The sequence below is a fragment of the Uloborus diversus genome, chromosome 1 (genome assembly GCF_026930045.1).
Source record: "Uloborus diversus isolate 005 chromosome 1, Udiv.v.3.1, whole genome shotgun sequence".
Classification (NCBI taxonomy): Eukaryota; Metazoa; Arthropoda; class Arachnida; order Araneae; family Uloboridae; genus Uloborus; species Uloborus diversus.
In genome coordinates this window covers 179987621-180010329 of record NC_072731.1, presented here as the reverse complement: position 1 = coordinate 180010329, position 22709 = coordinate 179987621, and the positions used below count along the sequence as shown (strand labels likewise).

Genomic DNA, 22709 nt, shown 5'->3' with positions numbered 1-22709 from the left:
TTTCACGGCAGAACACTAGGGCTGCGTTCGGAAACGATCCACCGGTTACACCGCGTGGTTAGTCCGGTGTGGTTATGACGTATTTGGAATTTCTCTAGGAATTCCGGTAGAACAGCTGTGTTTCCGAACGCTCGTGGTTAAACCGCGGTAGTTCTAGTTCAGCAGCAAGCGACACTCCAATCAACGCGTAACTTTCATAATAGGCAAGTCACGTGCGTTACGATCAAAACATGAAACACGACCGGATTGGCCAACACAGACTTTGTGACGTTTATGATCTCGCTAACCGCTTCCAGACAGCGGTGCCACAGGTTGCTACCAAGTTGACCGCCAGAAAACAACCGCAGTGTTTCCGAACGCGGTTAAGTGACGTCACCGGTTCCACTGCAAGCGTTTCCGAACACTTGCGGTTGCACCGAGGCGACCGATCCGCGTTTCCGAATGCACCCTTAGTTGAAAACAAACTTATATAAGCTTTAATTTAGCTTAAAAATCTGGCAACAGAAAATTCATAACAAAAATGGAAAAGCGCGCAGATTGCATTCGTACCGATGTATAACATATGAATTTGTAATTTTTGCATAATTCTGCTGTAATTTTCTCCAATTTCAATCATATATGGCAAATTAATTGTTATAATCCTTAAAAAATTTATTTGCTTTTAATTATGGTAGGTGTAAACTTTAACGCATATTAGGTACAAAAAATTGTGATTTTAGTTTTGTATGACATTCATTGTAGTTTTGATGTTGTTTTATGTATTTCTGATCTTTAGGATATTCGGCGATGGCTAACTTCACCGAAACCTACTAAAGTGGTTGCATCAAAATCTGATAAAAATTTCAATGAGGAAAAAAAAGGATAAAGAAACTAAGGTAGATACTTATCGACGTAAAGTCGTTTTCAACTTTCTGTCAAGTAACGTTCAGTCAGAGCAATCGACTATTTCGCACGTAAAAACCGACAGGGTTGGGGGTAACGTGATCGTGGCGAGTTTTTTAAAGTCTTGAACTTTGCAATAAAAATTATTTTCTTTGTTTAGCTTCTAACAATATAGGGTCAGGTGGGGTGAAATGGGTTATGCTGTGTATTTTTATTAATAAAATTTTTTGGTCTGGCTGAATTTTTCTCAAACTTAACACAAGTAATGAGGGGCTCTTTGGCTACAATTCTGATTTTTAAAAAGTTCTGTGTAAATTGCTAGGAGCACTACACTGACATATTGTTTCTCAACTCACATGTGAATTTTTAGGAAGCCTGACAAACTTCTTAAAATCTTGCTATAATTTTTTTTTCTCTTGAAATTCTCAAGTGTTATCAGTTAGAACAGACTTTTATCTACAATTTCCAAAAAAACAGGTAGGAAAAGTATATCAATTCTTTCTTCTTTTGTTACTCAGGGGTCTGGCCAGAGGATATTTGGGTCCGTTAACGGACCCTTCACAAAAATCTGATCAACCAAAACGGACTTTCACAGAATCCCGATCAATCAAAACGGACCCTTCACAAAATTCTGATAAACAAGATCGGATCTTTCACAAATTGTTAATTGAAAGAGCAAATCTGAAAGCAAAACAATGCATATTTCTGTGTATAAACCGATAATTTTTGGAACCTTTTTTGAAGTCAAATTAGAGGGATCAGCTTATACAAAATCGGCTAATTTTGAAAGAAAAAAATCGGCACTCTAGCGATGCTCCTGCAAGCGATAAATAATTGCTACTGCCAAATAAATATAATGGTTGTTTGTTTGTTTTATCACAGCTAATTAGCAGCGGTGTTGTTGTAAACTTTTCTGAAAAGGCATTGGTAAGCACTTTTCTCTCCCCCCCCCCCCGCTCATGATTTAATAAACAATAATAATATATATCTGCAAAATGAACTTAGAACTGCAAAAGGATAGTAAGGGTGGGGAAAAAATATGATCGCTTCAGATAGGGATACCAACTTCAAAATTATCACCACTTAGCATCTGGCGTTGAACCTTTATAATGACTAGATTAGAAAATATTCTCATTTTACTAGCTTGTCAATATTTGCGTTTTTACAGTGCGGTGCGATGTTTAATTGTTATTTTGGGAAAAAATTATATGGGTTTTGATTTTTCGATGCTAACAATGATGATTAACTTTAAATAAACTCTTTTAATTACCGTTTTTTTTTCTTTAGATGTCTACATTTTGAAAAATGCAATCCTTTAAATCTGATATGAGAGTCATATTTTGTTCTTTTTTCGAGCTAACTTCGCTTTATTAGGATGCAAGTAAATGAAAAGTCTCTTTATTTCTGTTAGAACTCTCATTTCAAGTTTTTAAAGCAAAATTCCATTTTCTGTTATGAGTCAAAAATTAAAATGCTGAATAGATGGTTTATTTTATTTTTATTTATTTTTTTTTTTTTTTTGCTTGAACTGTGTCCACAGATGTTAATGAAATGTTTATCATAGGACTCTAAAATGCAATTTTAAAATAATTTTATCAAAAATATTTCTTTTACAAGTCGTTTTTTATAGTTTTGATGCCTTCACTTTGAGAATTGCGATCTCTTTGCATCCGTAATCGGAATCCGATTTTTCGAATTTTTGATGTTTATTACGCTTTGTTAAGAGGTAAACAATTAAAATAACTTTTTATTTTTGTTAAAATCACAGAATTTATAAGTTTTAAAAGAAATTCTGTGCTTTTTAAGAGTGTCTTGGGTCACAAAGTTAAATGCTGAACCCTATTCTGAATTTTATTTATTTATTTTTTTATTACAATTATTTTAAATACTGGACAGAAATATTTGTAGTATAATTTAACATAATGTAGAATGGTAGATAAATAATGATACTTGAGAGAGCGATGCCCCCCCCCCCCCACCAAATATCAGAAAAACACTCCAGAATGATATTCTCGACACAGAAGAGGGAAACACTCAACTTTAAGTTTAATTGATGCAGTTTGTGCCATCTCTAAATTATAAAATTTCGTTTTAACTTTTTTTTTTTTTTTTTTTGCAAAATTATTTGATTTTTCACAAAATTTATTCATTCTTCACAAAATTATTTGATTTTTCACAAAAAACGGACCTTGTGAAAAATCCCGGACAGACCCCTGTTACTATTTTCATGTGGTGGGGTGAAATGGGGCATAGTTAGGCTTAGCTAATTTTAATTCAAAAGGAGAGTAAATTGACTTTTAAAATCCATAAATTGGGCTTAAATGGAAATTTAGAAGATTTTTAAATGGAACAAAGATAAAACATGTATTATTAATGTGTAGAATTCAAAATCTAAACTTGCCATCCATATTTACAACCTATTAACTACTTACTTTTTCCTAATTCAAATTTTTTATTTATTCAATGAAAATGCCTGGAGTGTATGTAAGAAAAAGGGAAAAGAAATATTCGGCTCTCCTCTGATATGCCCCCCTCTTGGCGAGATTTTAATTTTTCGCTCGATACGAAAATCGCCAATAAGGCGATAACTTGGCAACCCTGGTTTTGCAACTTGAACGCTGGAAAGTAGTTTCTCGAAGTCTGTCTTTTTGCACGTGTCTGTGTGGTAGGAGGTAGGTGCTCATATGTTCCGCTTTTAGAGTATTCTTTTTCTTGTTGTTTTTTAATGTTAATTTAGTTGAATTTTCTATTTTAATTATGAGTTCGGTTTGTGATGTTGTCCAAAAGTATCAATTGAAATTTTTGAATGAATCTTCTTTTTCTTTTTCGTCAGGTCGTCCAACGTTTGGACGTACCGGAGTCCTAAATAGATTTTTTATTTAAACTAATTGAAAATAAAGAGGTTTTTTTAGAATTTTTAAGGGAAATTGGTTTACTTAAGAATGAAATGTTATGTTCTAGATGTAATTCTGTTATGAAAATTAAAAAAACTAAAAAATGTTCAGATGGGTTAATTTTTTTTGTAGAAAGGTTATCGGGGGTGTTGTTTGTGGAAAAGAAGCAACGATCAGGAGTGGGTCATGGTTTAGTTCTAGCAAGTTGAAAATAGAGGAGATTTTTTTGATAACATATGAGATTTTAATTGGGACCAAAACTGCTGATATTTGAAAGTCAATATTTTTTTTCATCACAAACTTTAGCCGATTGGCGAAATTATATTGATGAAGAAATATTAAATTACATTGAATTAAAATCCGAACAAATAGGGGGGGTTGGGAAAGTTATTGAAGTTGATGAATCTAAATTTGGGAAAAGAAAATATAATCGGGGACATGCAGTTGAGGGACAATGGGTTTTTGGGGGGGTTGAACGGGGTTCGGGGAAAACTTTTTTGGTTGCTGTTGGGGATAGGCGTAGGGAAACTCTATTTTTGGCAATTAAGCAGTGGATACTACCAGGCACGACGGTGCACTCCGATTGTTGGAGGGTATATGATACATTGGGGGAGGAGGGGTATGAGCATTTAACAGTCAACCATAAACTTAATTTTGTAGATCCAGAAACTAAATGTCACACTAACACAATTGAATCCACATGGAGACACGTTAAAAGTACTCTACCAACATATAATAGATTAGGGGATTTTAAATTTTATTTAGCTTATTATTTATACAAAAAAAATTGTGAATACAAAAATGAGGATATGTTTGTAAAGTTTTTGGAAATAATTCGCGAAATTAATTGGGTGGAGTACAAAATACAAGTAAAATAAGGTTGTTTTTTTTGGAATTTTTTTTGTCAAAACAAACATAATTTAAATATTTTTGTAAAGTAATGATAATAAAAAATGGGATAATTTCCCTAAGAGCGGAACATATGTGCACTGCCTCACGTGAGGAAGTAAAAGAAAAGTAAAAAAGGTAAGTGAACATATTTTGAATTATTGTGTTTTTAGTGTGTTTCTGGTAGTTTGTATTTTGGTCTGGTTGGCATTTTTGTAGCACAAAAATGGTGTTAATTTGACATAAAATCTGTGACTTTATTGTATACTGAACGGAGGAGATCTGTGACTTATATCCGACTGTGATGTATATTAAAAGTCGGAGGGATAACGGACCGAGCGGCAGCGAGGTCCTGGCGAGCCCGAGGTCTCATAGTACTTTCGTAATGAGACCGAGGCAGGGCCGGCAAGCCGAGGTCTCATTACGAAAGTACTATGAGACCGAGGGCTCGTATCCCGGAGAAACAACGGAAAAAAATTAATGCATTAATTTCATTAAATAATTAATGACATAATTTGAATTTTTCCTGTTGGCGCTAAAAAAGCATCGCTAAGAACGATGTATGACATATGACGTCATACATAGTTTTCTTGGCGACGCTTTTTTGGCGCCAACAGGAAAAAGTCGCCAAGAGGGGGGTATATCAGATTTGTTCCTTCTGGCATCCTCTTACATAAGTGGCATGCCAATCTTTTTTCAAAATTCCTGGCCCACTCTATGCCAAGAGTGCCACAATTTCATTTTTCAGAATTGATCTTTATGAAATCTTTAGCAACAATGATTGTATCTTTCTATCAAATGAGGAAACCACACTTTGTAGAGCTGAAGCAATACATCTTTCTTCTTCACTTAGCATTGTACGTCCACTCGAACCTTTTCAACTTCGTGTGTCGGAGACCCATCTCCTCGGTGTTTCTCTTGGCATTTTATATTTCCTTGCAGCTGCAGGAATTGATCACCTTCAACTTCAATTAGTGCAACCTCTAAATCAGAGTCTGAATATACAATCATTGTTGCTAAAGATTTCATAAAGATCAATTCTGAAAAATGAAATTGTGGCACTCTTGGCATAGAGTGGGCCAGGAATTTTGAAAAAAGATTGGCATGCCACTTATGTAAGAGGATGCCAGAATTGCTCATGAAAGCAAGAACCAGGACATCTTCTAAGAAGCAGCAACCGAATGAAACCCAACTCTTGGATGAAGAAAGGTCTGAGTTACTTATGCAAGAACCAACACCTGGGAAGTGGGCTCTTGTCTAATGCAAGGGCAAGAAATCATCAAAAGAATTTGTTGATCACTTGACAGAAGTCAATGACCAGGGTTACAATAGCATAAATTTTCTACGAAAAGCCAACTCAGGCAAATACTACATCTTCCCTGAGTAGGAAGATACATAGACATTGTTTCTAGATGTCAAATTCTGAAGACATTGAACGAGCAGAATTCGATTGTTGTGGACATTATATTTTTGAGTTTTAGTTCAAAATATTTTGGTGTTGAATTAGTTAAAATAAATAAACGGTTCATTGGAAACAATTTATTTCAGCTATTGTGCGTGTTTTGGTAATAATTTCTTAGTTATTGTATGTTTCTATTGCTATGACCCATATCATCCCATTAAAACCCATTTCACCCCACCGTGGGGTGAAATGGGTCAGATACTTTATATGCAATTTTCAAATTGTCAATGACAACAAATTTCAATGAAAAGTAGCTTAAATTGAAGGGGAAGAATCAGATGTAAAGAAGAAATTTTTAAAAAAGTACAAAAAAAAGTTTATGGGTTTGCAAATGGCATCATCTTAAAAAATAGACAAAATCCGCCCCGTTTCACCCCATCTGACCCTATACTATATGACTTTTTACTACGTGTTTTTCATGTACTATAAACTGAAAAAATGAAATTCAAAACAAGAAATCTACATGAAAAAAATAAGGTTATGAATCGTTTTCAAAGAATGTAAAAATTTTAGTTTAATTTAAAGATAAACGTTAGATTTAAAAGTATTTTTTAATATTTTTTTGAAAGCTCATTAATATAGCTAGATGATAAGATGCAAACGTCATGTGCAGATACATTCACTTTGTTTATGAGCATATGTTCAGATACATTCCCTTTGTTTATGAGCATTACCCGGAAATGATTGATTAATATTAACATTTGACATTGATTATCTTTATAAATTAATGATTAAAGGGCATTTCTTGCTTTCATGGATGATTAAAAGCAGAGAACATCCTCATACTAAAAATTTTATCCAACCAATCTATCGTTTTTCTTTCCTGGAGACAGTTTTTAGTTGTATGTATCGATACTCTATTTTGATTCTACTAAGCACATCAATAGTCGGATACCTGAAAATTTTCTATTATGAATTAGGAAATAACATGAAGTTGAAGGTTGAAAAATTCAAAATAATAGAATAACTTTTTAAACAAAACTTGTCCATGAGTTGTGTAAAAGAAATCAAGCAAAATAAAAGAGTGAAGCATGTTGTTGATGAACGAATTCAGTTTTGGAATATAATCAGCGTTCAATTCAAGGGGAACTGAAGACAAAAATCCCTCCCTCTGACAATTATAATTTATATTCCTTAATAAATGTATCGTAACTGGTGTATGATTTCTGAAGTTTGACGAGTACTCTAGATTTTATATTTTATCGTGCCGTCAGTTTAATTTACAGTTATGACAATACTAGTTAACATTGGAATTTTTATGTACTATGCTCCCTGATTACTAGAAGATGCCTAGACCAATTAGGCAAATTCTTTTTCTGTTTAAACTTTTCCCAGTCGTCTTCAAGTCCGGGTATGAGGGATACTGGAGAAATCGATGGAACTCTTCAAATTTCATACTTGCGCTTTTTTGTTTGTAAATTCATAGCATCTCACTTAGTGAAACGGTTTTTATGTTTTTTTTTGTTTAATATAATAGATAGGAGTGATCTAACTTAGGTCTCAAATCTTTGCTCCACCCTATTTGTTCTTTAGAAAAAAGTTATGGGCAAAAAACAATAAACTTCAATATTAAAAGATTAAATATATAATCCATTGTTAAAGTAAATGCCATAAAACAAAGGCACTTTCTTTACTTAGTGTTAAATAAAGTACCATAAAACATTAATATTAATCAGGGGTACGCCGTTAAGGGCGGGCGGGGGGTTCCGTTTTAGGGGGGCTCTTGCTTTAAGGAAGTACCCTCCCCCCTAAATATTTACCCTGTATTACTCTTTAGTGGTCATATCGCAAATTTTGAGAAAGACTCCTCTGAAGCAAACAGGAAATTAATTTAGTATCATGGTTCTAGTAGTATTTTAATCTTCATATATACAATATCACAATAGATACTCCGTTTCTAGTGTGGTGTTGATCTATAACGGGACCAGGTAAAGAAGAAAAAAAAATTTCTCGAGTTACATGACACGTCTTATTGTGCAAAAAGGAGTTAGCAGGGTTGCCACGCACCTGGAAAATATGGCAAACCTGGAATTGTCAGGGAAAATGAAAATCACCTAAAATGGTCAGGGAAAGTCGCAAATAATTGAAATTTCTGGAAATGTCAAGGAATTCCTTCTCAGTTTTTTCATCTGATGGGTGAAACTTGCATAAAAATGTGGAAGTGCAGTAAATGTTGCATTCCAGATAAGCAAATTTTCTTGATAGTTGAGAGGAAGAAAATTCAAGCTCATTTTTAAGTACTAAATGTAATAAGGCTAACAAAAAAAGTCATATGAAAATTATAAAGCTCTGAAAAAAGTTTCTCTTAGATAACGGGATACACCTTCAATATTTTTAGACTTGTAGATAGTACAATTCAAATTCAAAATAATAGAATACTTACTTTTTGGAAAAAAGTTTATTCTAACCAAATATAATTGCCAATTAGGTATTTAAATGAACGCGTCACCTTTCTTAGATCTTAAAGTGTGCATTTCATTTCAAATATGCTCAATTAAAAATAATCTTAGACAGAATAATCCAAAAGTTCATAGTGATGAAATTTTACCTTGAGTCAAAAAAATTAGAATATTCAAATTAAGGGGAGAGGGATCACATTCAAAAGATACAATATCAATACATCAGTACTAGAATGCGTCATTTTTTGCTGGATTCAAAATGATTTAATATCCTTTCACACACAGATTTTATTACCTCTTTACATTAGTTATTTCTGACAATGTTTCCATACCCTCTTCAAGGCGGCAACGAGCTCAATTTCGTTCGCAGGCATAAGGTCTTGAATTGGCTTTCTTTAGATTTGGCAGTACCACAAATTCTTGATCATATTGAGATTGGTAGAGTTGCTTGACCAGTTTAATACCGAAATTCCTCTTTTTGTTTGAAATCTATGAGTCGATTTAGCGGCATGACAGGAATTAGAATCTTGCTAAAAGATAAAATGTGTCACTAAATGTGTAACTGGCTGTACCTCAGATGAAGTATAACCCAGTAGTATTGATAAACAGCGGAAGTAACACATTGTTTTGTTTTAAGATATATATAATTTCCCAATTCCAGCAGCCCTCATGCACCCCCACAAACCAAAAAGGATGTGTCAAATTGGCTAGAACGTCTTACCCAAAATTTCTCATACATTTTTCCTTTTAAACCTCAAACCCAAACCCCTTTTTTTGTTCACAGATATTTCAAAAAAAGATTCATTACTGAATATAATACTTTTCCAACCTTGTTGCTCTTTTATGAGTTTCTCTTTGCTCCAGGAGAGTTGTGCACGTTTCTGTTTCATGTTTATCTTTGATCTTACTTTGTAGATCCACAGTTAAAACTGCAGTTTATGCAACCGTCCAAGTGTAGTTGGCATGGACAAGATAACTATACATTCTTTCCAACACTTTTGGATGTAAGAAACATTTTTCAACGATTATTTAGGTCGATTTACTTTAATTTGGGTTCATCTTTATCAGGTGTTACAATTTTTCTACCTTGTTTATTTCGGTTACTTTTTAGTTGGTCAGTCCTTCTATATTCATTTAAAATCTTACATACCATTGATTGTAAAACGTTCAAGTGAATTGAGTTGGATAGTTTTTTTCTAACTTTAAGAAATGATACAATATGTAACTTCGTTTTTTTCCTATTTATCACCTTGACGACCCATTTTGAGCAACAGAAGGTTTTTAAAAGAGCTTAAAATTATCTGGGTACCAAGCTCCATACTTGTGACAAACTATCGTTTAACGGGTATGCAAATATTTTTGCTACTTTTAAAATTCACATTGAATGAATAGATTATTCTAATAATGTCTGAAAAGTTGTTTAAATTGAGTTACCCATTCATGAACAACAAAGTTTTACTTTTTAATTTGCATGCATTCATTTTTCCCCGACTCAGGGACAAGTTTTGTTCAAACAGTTCTGATGTTCTATTTAGAAATTGGGTTGTAAAATACTGGAAGAATTTTAGCTTCCTATTTCAACTGACAGAGGGTGCTCAACCCTCTCCCCCAAACTTCATGTGTATGGGGATTGGGGTCAAAAAGTACAGTAAACTGAAAAAACAATGCTACATACTATAATATACACTAGCATTATACATTGAATTAAAATAATTATTTCCAAAAATCAGCTGGGGAAATTAAATATTTCTAAACTTGTAGCATTTTCTATTCTACATCTAATGTTAAATTAAGGGGTCATTGAGCTCCCTCTTAAAACTGGAGTAAAAAGCTAAAACTTTTACAGCATAATACTATTAGTGAGTCTTAAAAAAAATAGGGAGTGTGCTGGACTTAAGCTCAAAAAAAAAAAAAAAAAAAAAATTAACTGCCCTAATGTGCAGCTTTTAAAATTTTTTTCAAATCATGTGTAATTTTTTTATTCTCAGTTGCAGAAAATGATGGGGAGGGACATTTTCCTGTTAGTTGTGAATTTGTTTAAAAATTATTGTGTATTCACTTGCATGACTTCAAGTATTTAAAATTTAATCAGCCTTTAGTAACTACTACTACTGATACTCTTAATAGTAGCTACTAAAAATTGATGTTTTTGTTTATTCTTTTAAAATATTTTTCTTGATATTTTTTTATTGATTTCTTCATGATTTTTGTAGATCTCAAAGTCAAATAAAAAAAGAAGAAGGATTGAATCAGGTATTTTTTTAACTTTAGATACTCGTTATGTAAGTATATTTTAAATTATTGAAATTGGTGTTTTTCCTGGCTCATTATTTTAATTTTGAAATTTAATTCATTATTATATAGGAATAATTTACTTACAGTGTGAGAATCAGCAATATGGTATCTAATAACTACTGCAATTCAAAAAAGAGACAGCTCCACTTTTTAAAAACTTGCAGGAATCACATACACACACACTCAAAAAGTTTAATAAAAATAAAAAGTTTCGGTTTAGATATTAATACTTTCATTCAAGGTCACTTTTTATCAGCACATGCTTCAAAGAAATTGTTTTTGTGGAGGAGGAGGGGCGAGTAAAAACAGGCATTGCGTTGACACAAAGTCAGTCTGTGGAAAAGGGGCAGACTTACTGATTATCTCAACTGTTTTCTGGGTAGAAATAAATTTCATTTCTATTATGTGCGTTTAGATTGTAGACGCTTTTTTTTTTTTTCAAATCCGCTATTCGAAATACCCAGGACTATATCTTACTTTGGATGAAGCTTTTGAACAGATTTTCGAAAAAGACTCTCAGATGATGAAACTAATGTTATTTTGTACCACCAGAAATAACAAAAGCTAGTGACGTAGAAGAAGGCAATGACAACATTTTGAATAATGATAATGAAGTTTTAATCAGAAGATACTGCTGGTTAAGTTTCAGTCCACTTCGGAAAAAAAATTGATCGTCATAAATCCTATTGTAAAAAAAAAACGAAAAATAGAAGTATAACAATGGACAAAACAGGAACCAATCGATAGGTATCGACCAAAAAATTAGGAACAGGTCTCAATTCAGACTATAAGAAACACACTAGAAGGTAAAACTAGTGTGGATATTTTTGAGCTTTATTTTGATTCTGATGTTTTATCGCATCTTGCTGATAAAATGAATTTATACGCCTAGCAAAAATATCTCCCAGAATTTGAAGCAACGGGAGCCTATATGAGGAGATTCATCGGAATCCTTTTGTTAACTGGGCTCCCTCAAAGCAGAATACTTTAGGATGTTCTGCAATGTAAAATCATTTGACCAAAATTGTTCTGCAAGTACATCAAGCATTGTACACGAAAGAACGTGACATTTTCCTCAAATTGGATGCGAAATTTTTTCATATAGGTTTTTTCTTTTAAACTGGACTGCTGCTATTTATTTCTGTGGAAATGAGATATTTTCGGAAACATCACAGCTTTCATCCAAATGACTAATTAAAGAACAATGAATTTGAAAAATTAGTTGACCATGAAAACTATAAAATCGAAAAAACTTGAACAAGGTGTCAAACCTAAACCAATTGAAATTCTCCAAAAACAGTTTATATGCTTTCTAAAATGCATAGAAAGAGCAAAGATACAAAATGTTATAAAAATCAGCACCTAGATGTCAAACCACATTTTTTTTTAAATTTATTTTACATGGCATGAAGGAGCAATTAAAATAATGTTACTAAATTAAAAAAATTTTGAATTAATAAATAAAATGAGTCGAGTTTGGGTTGCATATAATAAAATACTTCAAAACTTTCTAAATAATAGAAATATTTTCTGGATGCAAAGGGATTGAAATCTCAAACAAGACATGCAATTTATGGCAATGGACATTTTTCAATGTTGACATGTTTCTAAAACACATGTGTATAGCGGAAATTGCAGTGGATGAAGATCGATTGGGAAAGTCCTGCATAGGACTTATCGAATTCAACATTGCAAGCTTTTCGCCAAATTGTAATTTCAGAGAATTTTAGATTTTCTTCTAGTTTTAAGAAATCTGCAGAATTTCTGTATCTTGAGTTGGAAGATATTTGTAGAAAATCTGCAGTTTCTGCAGATTTTCAGCACCACAGTTTCTACAAATTTTTGGCATCATGGTTTCTGCAGATTTCCTGCACCGCAGTTTCTGCAGAAATTTCACTGAAATTTGCAGAATTTCTGCAGAAAATTTGTCAGTTTTCCTCTCACATTTGAACAGAATTGTTCAGCAGCTCAGGCTTCTGTTCTGCGACGTACGTCGCAAATTTAGTAGTATTCTGTTTTGGGGCTGGGCTCTTATTCGCTACTCGAGAAACCAGAAGAGAAAGATTTTAGTTCTTCAGCCTTGAATCATTGAGCTATATAACATGAAAATAGGTGGTGTTTATTTGTATGATAAATCTAGTTTATAACTATAGCATTCAAGCCCGAGGGAAGAAAGGGTGGTGACCAATATGCTCAAAGTATATTGATGTTGTATTAACAAATGCTTGAAAACTTTCAAGACTATCTAAAGGAAAAAAATAAAATCACTATTGTTGCACTTCATCTTTTACATACCCTCTTTGATAGTGAAATGAAAGAAAGGGGGGGGGGGTTAACCGAACCAAGCACTGCGACCAGAGATCTATTGTACTAGTCTTAAAACAGACCAGTAGCTGAAGCAAAATTCAACGAACACCTAATAGGAATGTTATGAGTCTCCTTCAAGCAAATGACGACCAAGGTGTTCAAACCTATAGGCAAAAAACACTTCAGAATCGTACATGATGTGAGTAACAGTTTCCTCAAAAAGGAGGCAACCCCAGAAGGTTGGATCTTAATTGACAGCCATTTAAGCAAGGTGCCACTTTAAGGTGCAATGACCAATAAGAAGACTTAAAGCCTTCGTAGTACTATTTTTGTGAAGAAATCTTTTGCATTTTCGGTATGTGATCCCCAGAAAGAATCAGGACTGTCCTTCTTAGGATGACCAACTGAATACGTTCAATGTCATTATGAGATAACTTCTCCAAAGGGAAGGTTTCTCTCACAACAGCTATCATAAACATACTCCCTGCTTGAGCATAGGACTGTGGTTGAACTGTCCTTGCTCTTAAAGATGCAGTAGTTTGTGCAGGGGAAGGAGTTCAAACCTCTGACCGAAGATGTTTGGTTTCTCCTACCTTCTCGGGAAAGGCGGGCCCAGTGGCTTTCGCCTCCTGTACCAGCCTCCCCCTCTCCTGCCCATGACTGCTGCATATTTGTGCAAAATTGAGTACTCTCTGCTCCCCTACTGCAGAGTTGGTAGGCTTCAGACCTGCACATCTGAAGTAATCTGTAACCTTACTAAGACTCGACCGATGCATCGGCCTGGCCGATGCATCGGCGCCGATGGTTCAACAAGTTAGCCATGGGCATCGGCGGCCGATGCTAACTTACGGGAAACATCGGCCCATCGGCCTTAAAAAACATCGAAAAGCCGATGGAATTGGCCGATGTTTTTGAAAAAAAAAGAACCTTTGCTGTTTTACTTTTTAATACAAGTAAAGGGAGCTACTGCTTTCGTATAAAACTGTTTACTTAAATTTCAGTATGAATTTCTATTTTAGTCACCCCTGAAAGAGTTTTTAATACTGCATTCAGGTACCAAACAATTTAATTGATGCGTTGTTTCTTGCGGCTGGATGTACGTATGTATCTCTCATAAGTCATAACTCAAAAATGGTAAGCTGTAGAAGGCTCTAAATTTTCGCATGTGGGATGTGCGTACGTTCCAGTTGTGCACTTCCCTTTTCGCTTTCGATCGGGTGTTCTAAATATCCTATTTACTCATTTTTTGTGGCTATGAATTACTTATTTCAATGGAAAACTAATATAGCGTCTCAGACTGACGATCATTTGGTGATATATTGCTTAATTGGAGACTATAAAAACAAATATGAGATGGCGAAACCAGTTTTGTTTAATTTTGTTAGATTCCCGTTGAACCGACAGTAATTTTTAATTTTTCGATACAGTCGAGTCCCGACTTACGCGAGGGATGCGTTCCAAGACTCCTCGCGTAAGTTGAAATTTCGCGTTGTGGAAAAATATACGCATACAAATTTTTTAAAGCATACCAAATACTTTTAGGCACTTATAAACACCCCTGAAACTGCTGTAAAGCATTCCTTAACCATTACAGTTTCTTTCATAAAGAACTGGACTTTTACTGTATTTAAAAATAAAAAACTGTTATTCAACATGAAATCCTTAAGATGCACAAAATGAATGACCAACGGGAATAAAAGATATAAAATAAAACAACATTGTGCGCACTGCATGCAGGAAAATTAAAATGATGCGCAAAATAGTACTGTACAGTAGATACAGTAGCAATATTTACGAGTTAAAAAATGAGGATACTAGTGATGATTTATGCTCCAAGATCAGATCGTTATTCTTATTTAATACATTTTTAAATACGCTTCACCTTTTATTTAAAACGTTTCAATTTGTGGCTACATCTCCTCTACCTGATCTTTTTATTAATCCACAATGCAAGAGCGTGCGTAGCTTCCATTTTCATAATTTTTACTTTGCTACACTGCTCTGTAAGCTTCAATATTGAAACTAAGTTCTAAACTTTTACGGGCATCTTTTTGTTTTGACTTTTAATTGTACATATGGAAGATTCACTCATACTTATTGTCGCGCTACATTCGACGTTTTGTAATTGTTCAAGCATATCGAGAATCTTAGCCTTTTTAAAAAAATTTATCAGAAACATTTTTTTCTTCACATTTTCAAACTTAAGATGAAGGTGACACTAAGGTGCCATTATGGTTATTTGATGCACTAGACTAGTTTGGTGTGGGAACGTTGGCTGTCAGTAATGCTCAAAGGGACGTAATAACATTCACGAAATCAATATTTAGTAGCCAATAACGAAGCTGATAATTCCTTATAAAAATATTCATGTTGTGGGCGAAAAATTCGCGTTAGCTCTAAAATTCGTTACTCGTGAAAATTTCACGTTATAGCCATTTCGCGTAAGTCGGATCGCGTTGTAGCGAGAGTCGACTGTATTTGTAATATGAATCACAGTAATGAAGTCTTTTCTGTATCGCTTCGGTGGAGTTACAAGTTTGGGGCCCGTCGAAATACATTTTCGGGCCCTATTTCTCTATCACAGAAGTTGTAAAACGTTTATTATAAGCATTTTTGTAACTCCTGCGGTGCCCCAATGGTTATGGGGCCTCTCGCGCAATTGCAACATTTGCTATATTTTAAATCCGTCACTGCACATCAAAACAAACTCGGGTGCAAGTTTTGAAAGGGTTTTTCTGCTCAATGTTTATGATTATTTTGAACTCTATTTTTACGGCTATTTTTTCAATTTCTGAGAACTTGCGTGCGCCTCCTCCCACTCCCTCAATTTCTGAAATTAAACTCTAGTTGTACTTCTGAGCTGTTTAAAGCTAAGACCATTCATAAAATTGGAGTTTTTTTTTAAACTTTATCTATTGTTTCCAAAGAATTTAGAGCATTGATGTAAGAAATTGATTAAAGACGTTTTGAATGGTAACATAATTCGGAAATCAAAGTGACTTTGATTTTTTTTCCAGAAGTGCTGAAATAGATTCAGAAACTGACGTTTCAGGCGTTGGTGGTAGCGGTTCTGTACTAAAAAAATGAGGTCGAGGTTGGGGCCGAAGTATGAGTTACTCCAAAATCAAAGGGTGACCCCCCTAACCCTACCTCGTCGTTTCAAGCATTTCAGCATTTCTTAAATATTTAGAAAATATTTATTTTGGTCAAGAAATGTCATTTTGCATATTTCCCATACTTATTTCACATATATTTCTTAATGCGCCATCTTTTTCGCATCATTAATAGTGATCGATTTTTTTTCTGTTGTAAGTAACTATTTTTATGTATTTATATAAAATCAATGAATAAGTTATTTTCGTTTTCATCATATTTTTAATAATATGTTATAGAAAAGTATCAAGAATTTTCTATTATGCAATTTTTTGAATTTCAAAAAATTATTGTTGAATTGAAAAAATTAATTTGAACTTGTTTGTAAAGCTTCATAAAAGATTAAACAATCAAATTGTTCAATATTATGTGTGCAAACATCAGATCAAGTAGCATATGTATTCAGTTATTAACTTGGTGTAAATATTGAGTTTGTTTATTGTGGCTGCGTTTTGAGAACCTCGCTCTTTTCATGGCTATTTCTTTTTTCAGCAAAATTTATGTCACTGTTATAGCTTTTATGAAAAATGCAAACTTCTCTATTCATAAATTTTAAATAAGTATAAAAATATTCCTATTTTGATTTAATACTATAATTTATCTGTTACCTTTTTTGTTTAATTTGATGACTAAAAAATGCCTACGTGCAATCTTTTCACTTTAATTGCGTAATTTTTTGACGTTTTCATAGTTTTGTTCTTATTTTTTTTTTTGAATGATTAAACAACATAATTTAATGTTTTTTTTAACTATGTTTAGTGTACCTAAATCCATACATTATTACAATATTACTGAAATCTTAAATAAATGTTGAATTAAAAAAAAAATCAATTGGTTATTAAACAGTCTATTAGTTTTTCTTCCTTTTTCTCTCTTTTTTTTTGGCTGTTGTTCTTTCTCTTTCATCATACAGCAGTCAAAAAAGGAGAAGCATAGCTACACCCTATACAGATTGTACGTAGTATGATCCAAAAGTTCGGAGACAAGCTGTATAAAACCTTACCCAGAATAGTTCACTTTACCGAAGCACACCTTCAAAAGGTCACCTTGAGGGACTATGTACTTCTGCCAGTGTTCATATAACTTTTGGAAACACTCCTGGAAGCCATTTTTCGCTACCTTCTATGATGCAGCTTTATCTTCTACTGACGGAAGAAAGCGGTGTCCATGCAAATGTTTTTTTGATGGGAACAGGTAGAAGTCAGACGGAACTAAGTCCAACAAAACGTTTTGTTATTTGTTTGCCATATCTTAGTATTGATTAATCGAACCGTGCATTCTCAACATAAAAGTCGCCTTCTTCCCCACGATGAAGTTAAAGCAGCAGCGTAAGAGGCACAGGTGCTTGCGAAAAATGTCTTTCAGGAGTGCTTCTAAAAGCTATACAAACGTTGGCAGAAGTGCATAGTCGTTCAAGGTGACTATTTTGTAGATAGATGTGCTTCGGTAATGTAAAATATTCAGGGTAAGGTTTTATGCAACATATCCTTGAACTTTTAGATCATACTACGTACGTATGAGTTTTCAACTTACTATTTCATAACGTTTTTGAGTGACGCAAGTTTACGCACATGAAGACATCACAAGAGAATTTGCGATAATTAACTGAGGAGGCGTTCAATAAGGATATTGTTATCTATATATTCTTAGGTATATATGTGTGTACAGATGTGCCGAAAAAACTTGTTAAGTGTAAATTGGGTGATCGTAAAATAGAAATTTAGGTCGAAATCTGATTTTTTTTTTGTGATTACAATTTCTTATTCGTAGAAAGGAAGTAAAGTGAAATGAATCAATGATTCTTTAAATCCCTGACAATCTTATCAATTTATTTCTGTTTGATATTTTTTTTTTTTTTTTTGCCATCGGCCAACGGCATCGGCCATCGGCCATCGGCAATCGGCCATTTGGAGGAAAACAATCGGCCATCGGCCATCTTTGAACAATCGGCCAACAATCGGCATCGGCCCATCGGCCAAAAAATGCCATCGGTCGAGCCCTAAACCTTACCTCTCTCAGTTGGTGGGTTGCAGACTCGCACCCTCTCCTCTTCCAGCAGCAAGGTTGCTGGTTTTCTGTTTCAAGTCAGTCTCCAACTCCACCTGAGCTGGGAACTGTGAGGTGGTAAAAGGTCCACACCTGCACAGCCACCTTGTAGGAGTGCAAGGCTAAATACAAAGAGGTTTCGCCCGGTTCCTCAAGGGGACCATTTTAGACATCATACAACCCAGATGCCATTTATCCATCAGCACGATGCCTCACACCTTAGATTGGGTGTCCATTTTAGTCGCCTCTTGCGACATGCATGGATTACGTTGGGGCTATTCTGCTCCGGTCTATGATAGTGACATAAAGAAGAAAAGTCCAGCTACAAGCTGTCTTCGAAAATTCAGCCTACCAAGCGGGTTGTTTTATCGTAAAGCCTGCAGACAATAAAAGACTATGCTGCAAGTATTACCACAGTCAAACTGTTTATCGCTGCAATGTTGCTCTCCATCACTTATCATGTGTAACTATAAGAAATTGAATTTTTTCTTAAATTCAAAGTTTCTAATGTACATTTATGTGTTTATTTTCTATAAATTCCAGTTGCTTCTAAAGTGCTTTGCACATTTCAGAACCATAACACAGATTATAAAAATTCCCAGTGCATAAAACGCATTGAAATTGCAGAAAAGTTTCTGATAAAACTACTCAGCATCCATACTCCTTTTCTGCTTATGTTGCGTCAACGCAACACCCTGTATTTCAAAAGCTAAGTGCAATTTTGTTCTTTTTGAAGCATATTACTATTGTATGGGTCCAGAATAATAACTTCTGTGATTTTTATCCAAAACAAATAATGATTTTGAGTTTTGGCGGTTAATGGGGTAACATTTAGAATTAACCTCAACAAAATCAGTTTCAATGACATTTTGATAAAATATATTATTTATGTGCAATAGATTATTATGTATCATGGGTGCCCATATGCAAAATTTTAAGGGGGGGGGGACTCAGATACTTTCCCTATAGTTTTAACAGGATATTTTTCCCCATGGAAACCGATGTCAGTACAGATTAGAGTTACTAAAACTTGACATTTTTAATAGTCGGATCCCGCTACAACACAATCCAACTTATACGAAATGACTATAACGCAAATTTTTTATGCGTAATGAGTTTTTTATTGCAAACACAAATTGTTCTCCTGCAATGTGAAATTATTTGGAAATTAGCGGCGGAGCGTTAGAATGGGCTTCGTTGACACTAAATATTAATTTTGTGAATGGACTTTCATCCCTTTAGCATCATTGAAAGCGGAAGTTCACTCACTGCATTAATCAAAACGCTTTGATTCTTAATGGGGGGGGGGGTTCCCATTTTACATATGAATGTTGATAAAATAGAATGACTTCCAAACGGGCTTTTTCATCTGAAGTTGGCGAAAGTGGAAAGAAAAAGAGAAAGTTTCTGACCGTTAAAGTGAAGGTCAAGATTCTCGATATGCTTGAACAATTAAGTTTTAATACTGAAGCTCTAACCAAAATACAAACATCATGAAAATGGAAGCTGCTCTTTCATTGTGGCTTAAAGAGGCCAGAAAGAAGGGTGTTTCCCCACTGCATAAACCATTATCTTCATCATTTTAAAAATTATAATTAAGTTTACAATATTTACTGTTCAGTGCTATTATAATGTAGTAAAAAACTTAATGTAAGTAACGTACTGTTTAAATTCATGTATCTGACTGATCATTGATTTTGTGCTTCATAACAGCAATTTATGATAAATAGTAACGCTTTTTTGAAATGCAATAAAAAGTCAGATCTTTATAAAATATACGGTAATATATAGTTAAGAAAGGGTTTAAAACAATTTGAAGGTGTTTACACATGTCTGAAATAACTGCGTATGCTTATAAAAAAATTTCAAAACATTGTTCCACAACTCGAAATTTCAACTTGCGCGAGGGGACTTGGAACGCATCCCTTGCGTAAGTCGGGATCCGACTGTATCAATAAATTATAACGTCTGGAGAAGAATTACATTTTTGCAAATTAGAAAAGTACTAAAAGCAAGGAAGTTCTAATTTCAAATGGGGGAGGGGGGGGGGGCTTGAGCCCCCACTTTCCCCCTATATGGGCGCCCATGTTATGTACAAAACTTTGATCAGTCCTATTGTTCTGTATGGAAATGAATATTGAACTCTCAATAAAGCAGTGGAAGAAAAGTTGCAAAATTTTGAAGAAAAAAAAATCTTAGGGAAAATCTTTGAACCTATTTAAGAGAACAATAATGTAGAGAGTTCTTTACAAGTATGAAATTTCCAGAAAATATGGCAAATTTTGGTGGACTGATATTGTGAGAATTATAATCGCATCACGTATTGGATTGCTGGACCATCTATCGATGCACTTTTTCAAAAATTTTAAGGACTGGAAGTAGAGGACTACCACCTACAACGATGATGGGACATGTGAAACAGGACCTCAAACTAATAGGAGTCAAACCAATGGAGGGTCATTATGATTAATAGGGTCAACTAAAGGAGGATCAGCCATGGTCTACAAAAGGATATTTTTCTTTTGAAGGAGAAGTAAATGGTTTTTACCTGTTGGAGCTGTCATCTTCTTGCTTTAAATATATATAATAATTCAAATGAATTGCAAATTTTTAATAATAATTCAAATAATATTTGATTTTTAATCAGAAAACAATAGAAGTCTTGTTATAAAAAGCACTTTAGTTTAAAAACAATGAACTGCATGATTTGGTTTTTTTCTTCTTCATTTTCTCCTGAAACCTAGCGTGTTACAGCTTTTTTTAAAAATATCTTTTGCAATATTCATTGGAGTTGTCTCATTCTTGTACATAATGAAAGATATCATTCTTCATTTACTTTGCTGGCCATTCATTAATTGCGTAAGGATGATTTCGGCAATTTTTGACCCCCCCCCCCTCTCCGCCCATGTAATGATACGTAAGATTTTTCAAACCCCTCCCCCATGGCTGCCACACTTCCGTCCAAGGGACGGAATTCCGTCTTTTCAAAAGTTTCGGCCATTGGATTTTTTTTTCCATGTTCAAAATGATTTTTATAGATGAAACAAATCTTTACTTTTGAATCTCTCACTCTCAAAAAAGGTCTTATTCTTCTGAAAACAAAAAACTGGCCCATCTGCTAAAGTTAAAAATATAAGCTGTTTTTTTTTTAAATTACTAAATAAGTTACTCAATCTGTTGATTTCAACCATTCTTATCTAATTCTGGAAAGTTTTGTTGAAGTTTTTATCACAATGCATCTTATAGCCAAGAATCTCATACCTGAATATTTTTTTAATTACTATTTTTTTGTATGAAATATGAACTATTTATGTAACCTGAACTATACAATCTGCAGCTTTTTTTTCTGAAGTAGCAAATAGTAAGTTTTTTTAATTGTATTTTATTATTAGGTTCTTTTTCTACTTTTACCTCCTAAAAATCTTGGACAATGATACATTATTTTTTTTATTTAGGTTTTAATTTTTACTTAATCTTACAATTTGGTTTTACTATATAGTTACAGCATCAAAAATTAGCATTATATATGTCTAAAACATCAAACAAACTGAGCGTTAACATTTTGGTGTCGCGAAATGGAGCCACACGCTTTTCAGTCCTGGCCAATTTTTAGAGTGGCACCCATGCCCTCCCCCTATTCTTACATAAGATTCCATTTTGTTTTTTAAAATAATAAAATGTTGTTAGAAAAAGATCCGTTACACAGGAAATCATGCAGTCTTTCACCCAGTGCGAACTCTGTTGAAACAAACACTACAAATAAATTTGAATATCTATCATTTTTAGAGACGTACCGAGTACTCGGTAACTACTCGGTACTCGGCCAAATTCTGATCAGATACTCGGCCAATACCGAGTAGTTGCAAAAAATTGAATATTGTCCAAGACAGATATTAAAATTTATAAAAAAAAAAAAAGCAAGCGTCATATTCTGCAATCAAATTTAAATTTTGAGAAAAATTAAGTTTGTAATGTTTTAATGGAATAAATCTTTATTTTAATGTCCCCAAAGTTAATAAAACTTATTTATTAAAAATTATGCAAAAAAGGTAAGCATAGAAAATATGGAATTTTTAGATTAAAAATGGATTTTTGATACAAAAATTAGTTATAAAAAATATAAAAATACCTTTGCGTAAAAAATAAAAGGAAATAAAGCAATGTTAAAAGCACAGTGCAAGAACGCTGCACACACGTGTTTTGGCGTTACAAGAAAATATCTTTTCCAATGCATAAAATGGGAGCTCGTGGATTTAGAGGCATCCGTGAAAAGTCGGATTTTCTTGTCGAATGTCTTTACATTCTTTAGCTCACATGTTATGCACTGAAAAAGACGTTCCTTGTAACGGGGGCGGGCAGAAACACGTGTCAACAGTGTTCCTG

At 33.8% G+C, this 22709-nt stretch overlaps 1 protein-coding gene across 5 annotated transcripts in view; it reads left to right on the top strand.

Moving 5' to 3' along the window:
• The first annotated feature begins 502 nt into the window (after positions 1-502).
• The window catches only part of LOC129223376 (replication factor C subunit 1-like), a 66028-nt gene continuing 43821 nt past the window's right edge, over positions 503-22709 (top strand). For 4 of the 5 annotated variants that reach the window (XM_054857985.1, XM_054857967.1, XM_054857993.1 and 1 more), the window contains exons 1-3: positions 509-670; positions 776-875; positions 10739-10778. In XM_054857985.1, the coding sequence (XP_054713960.1) occupies positions 846-875; positions 10739-10778 (70 nt within the window). In that variant the 5' untranslated portion in view covers positions 509-670; positions 776-845. Of the gene's footprint in view, positions 671-775; positions 876-10738; positions 10779-22709 lie in introns of all 5 variants that reach the window. The other variant, XM_054857977.1, reaches the window with a different exon arrangement.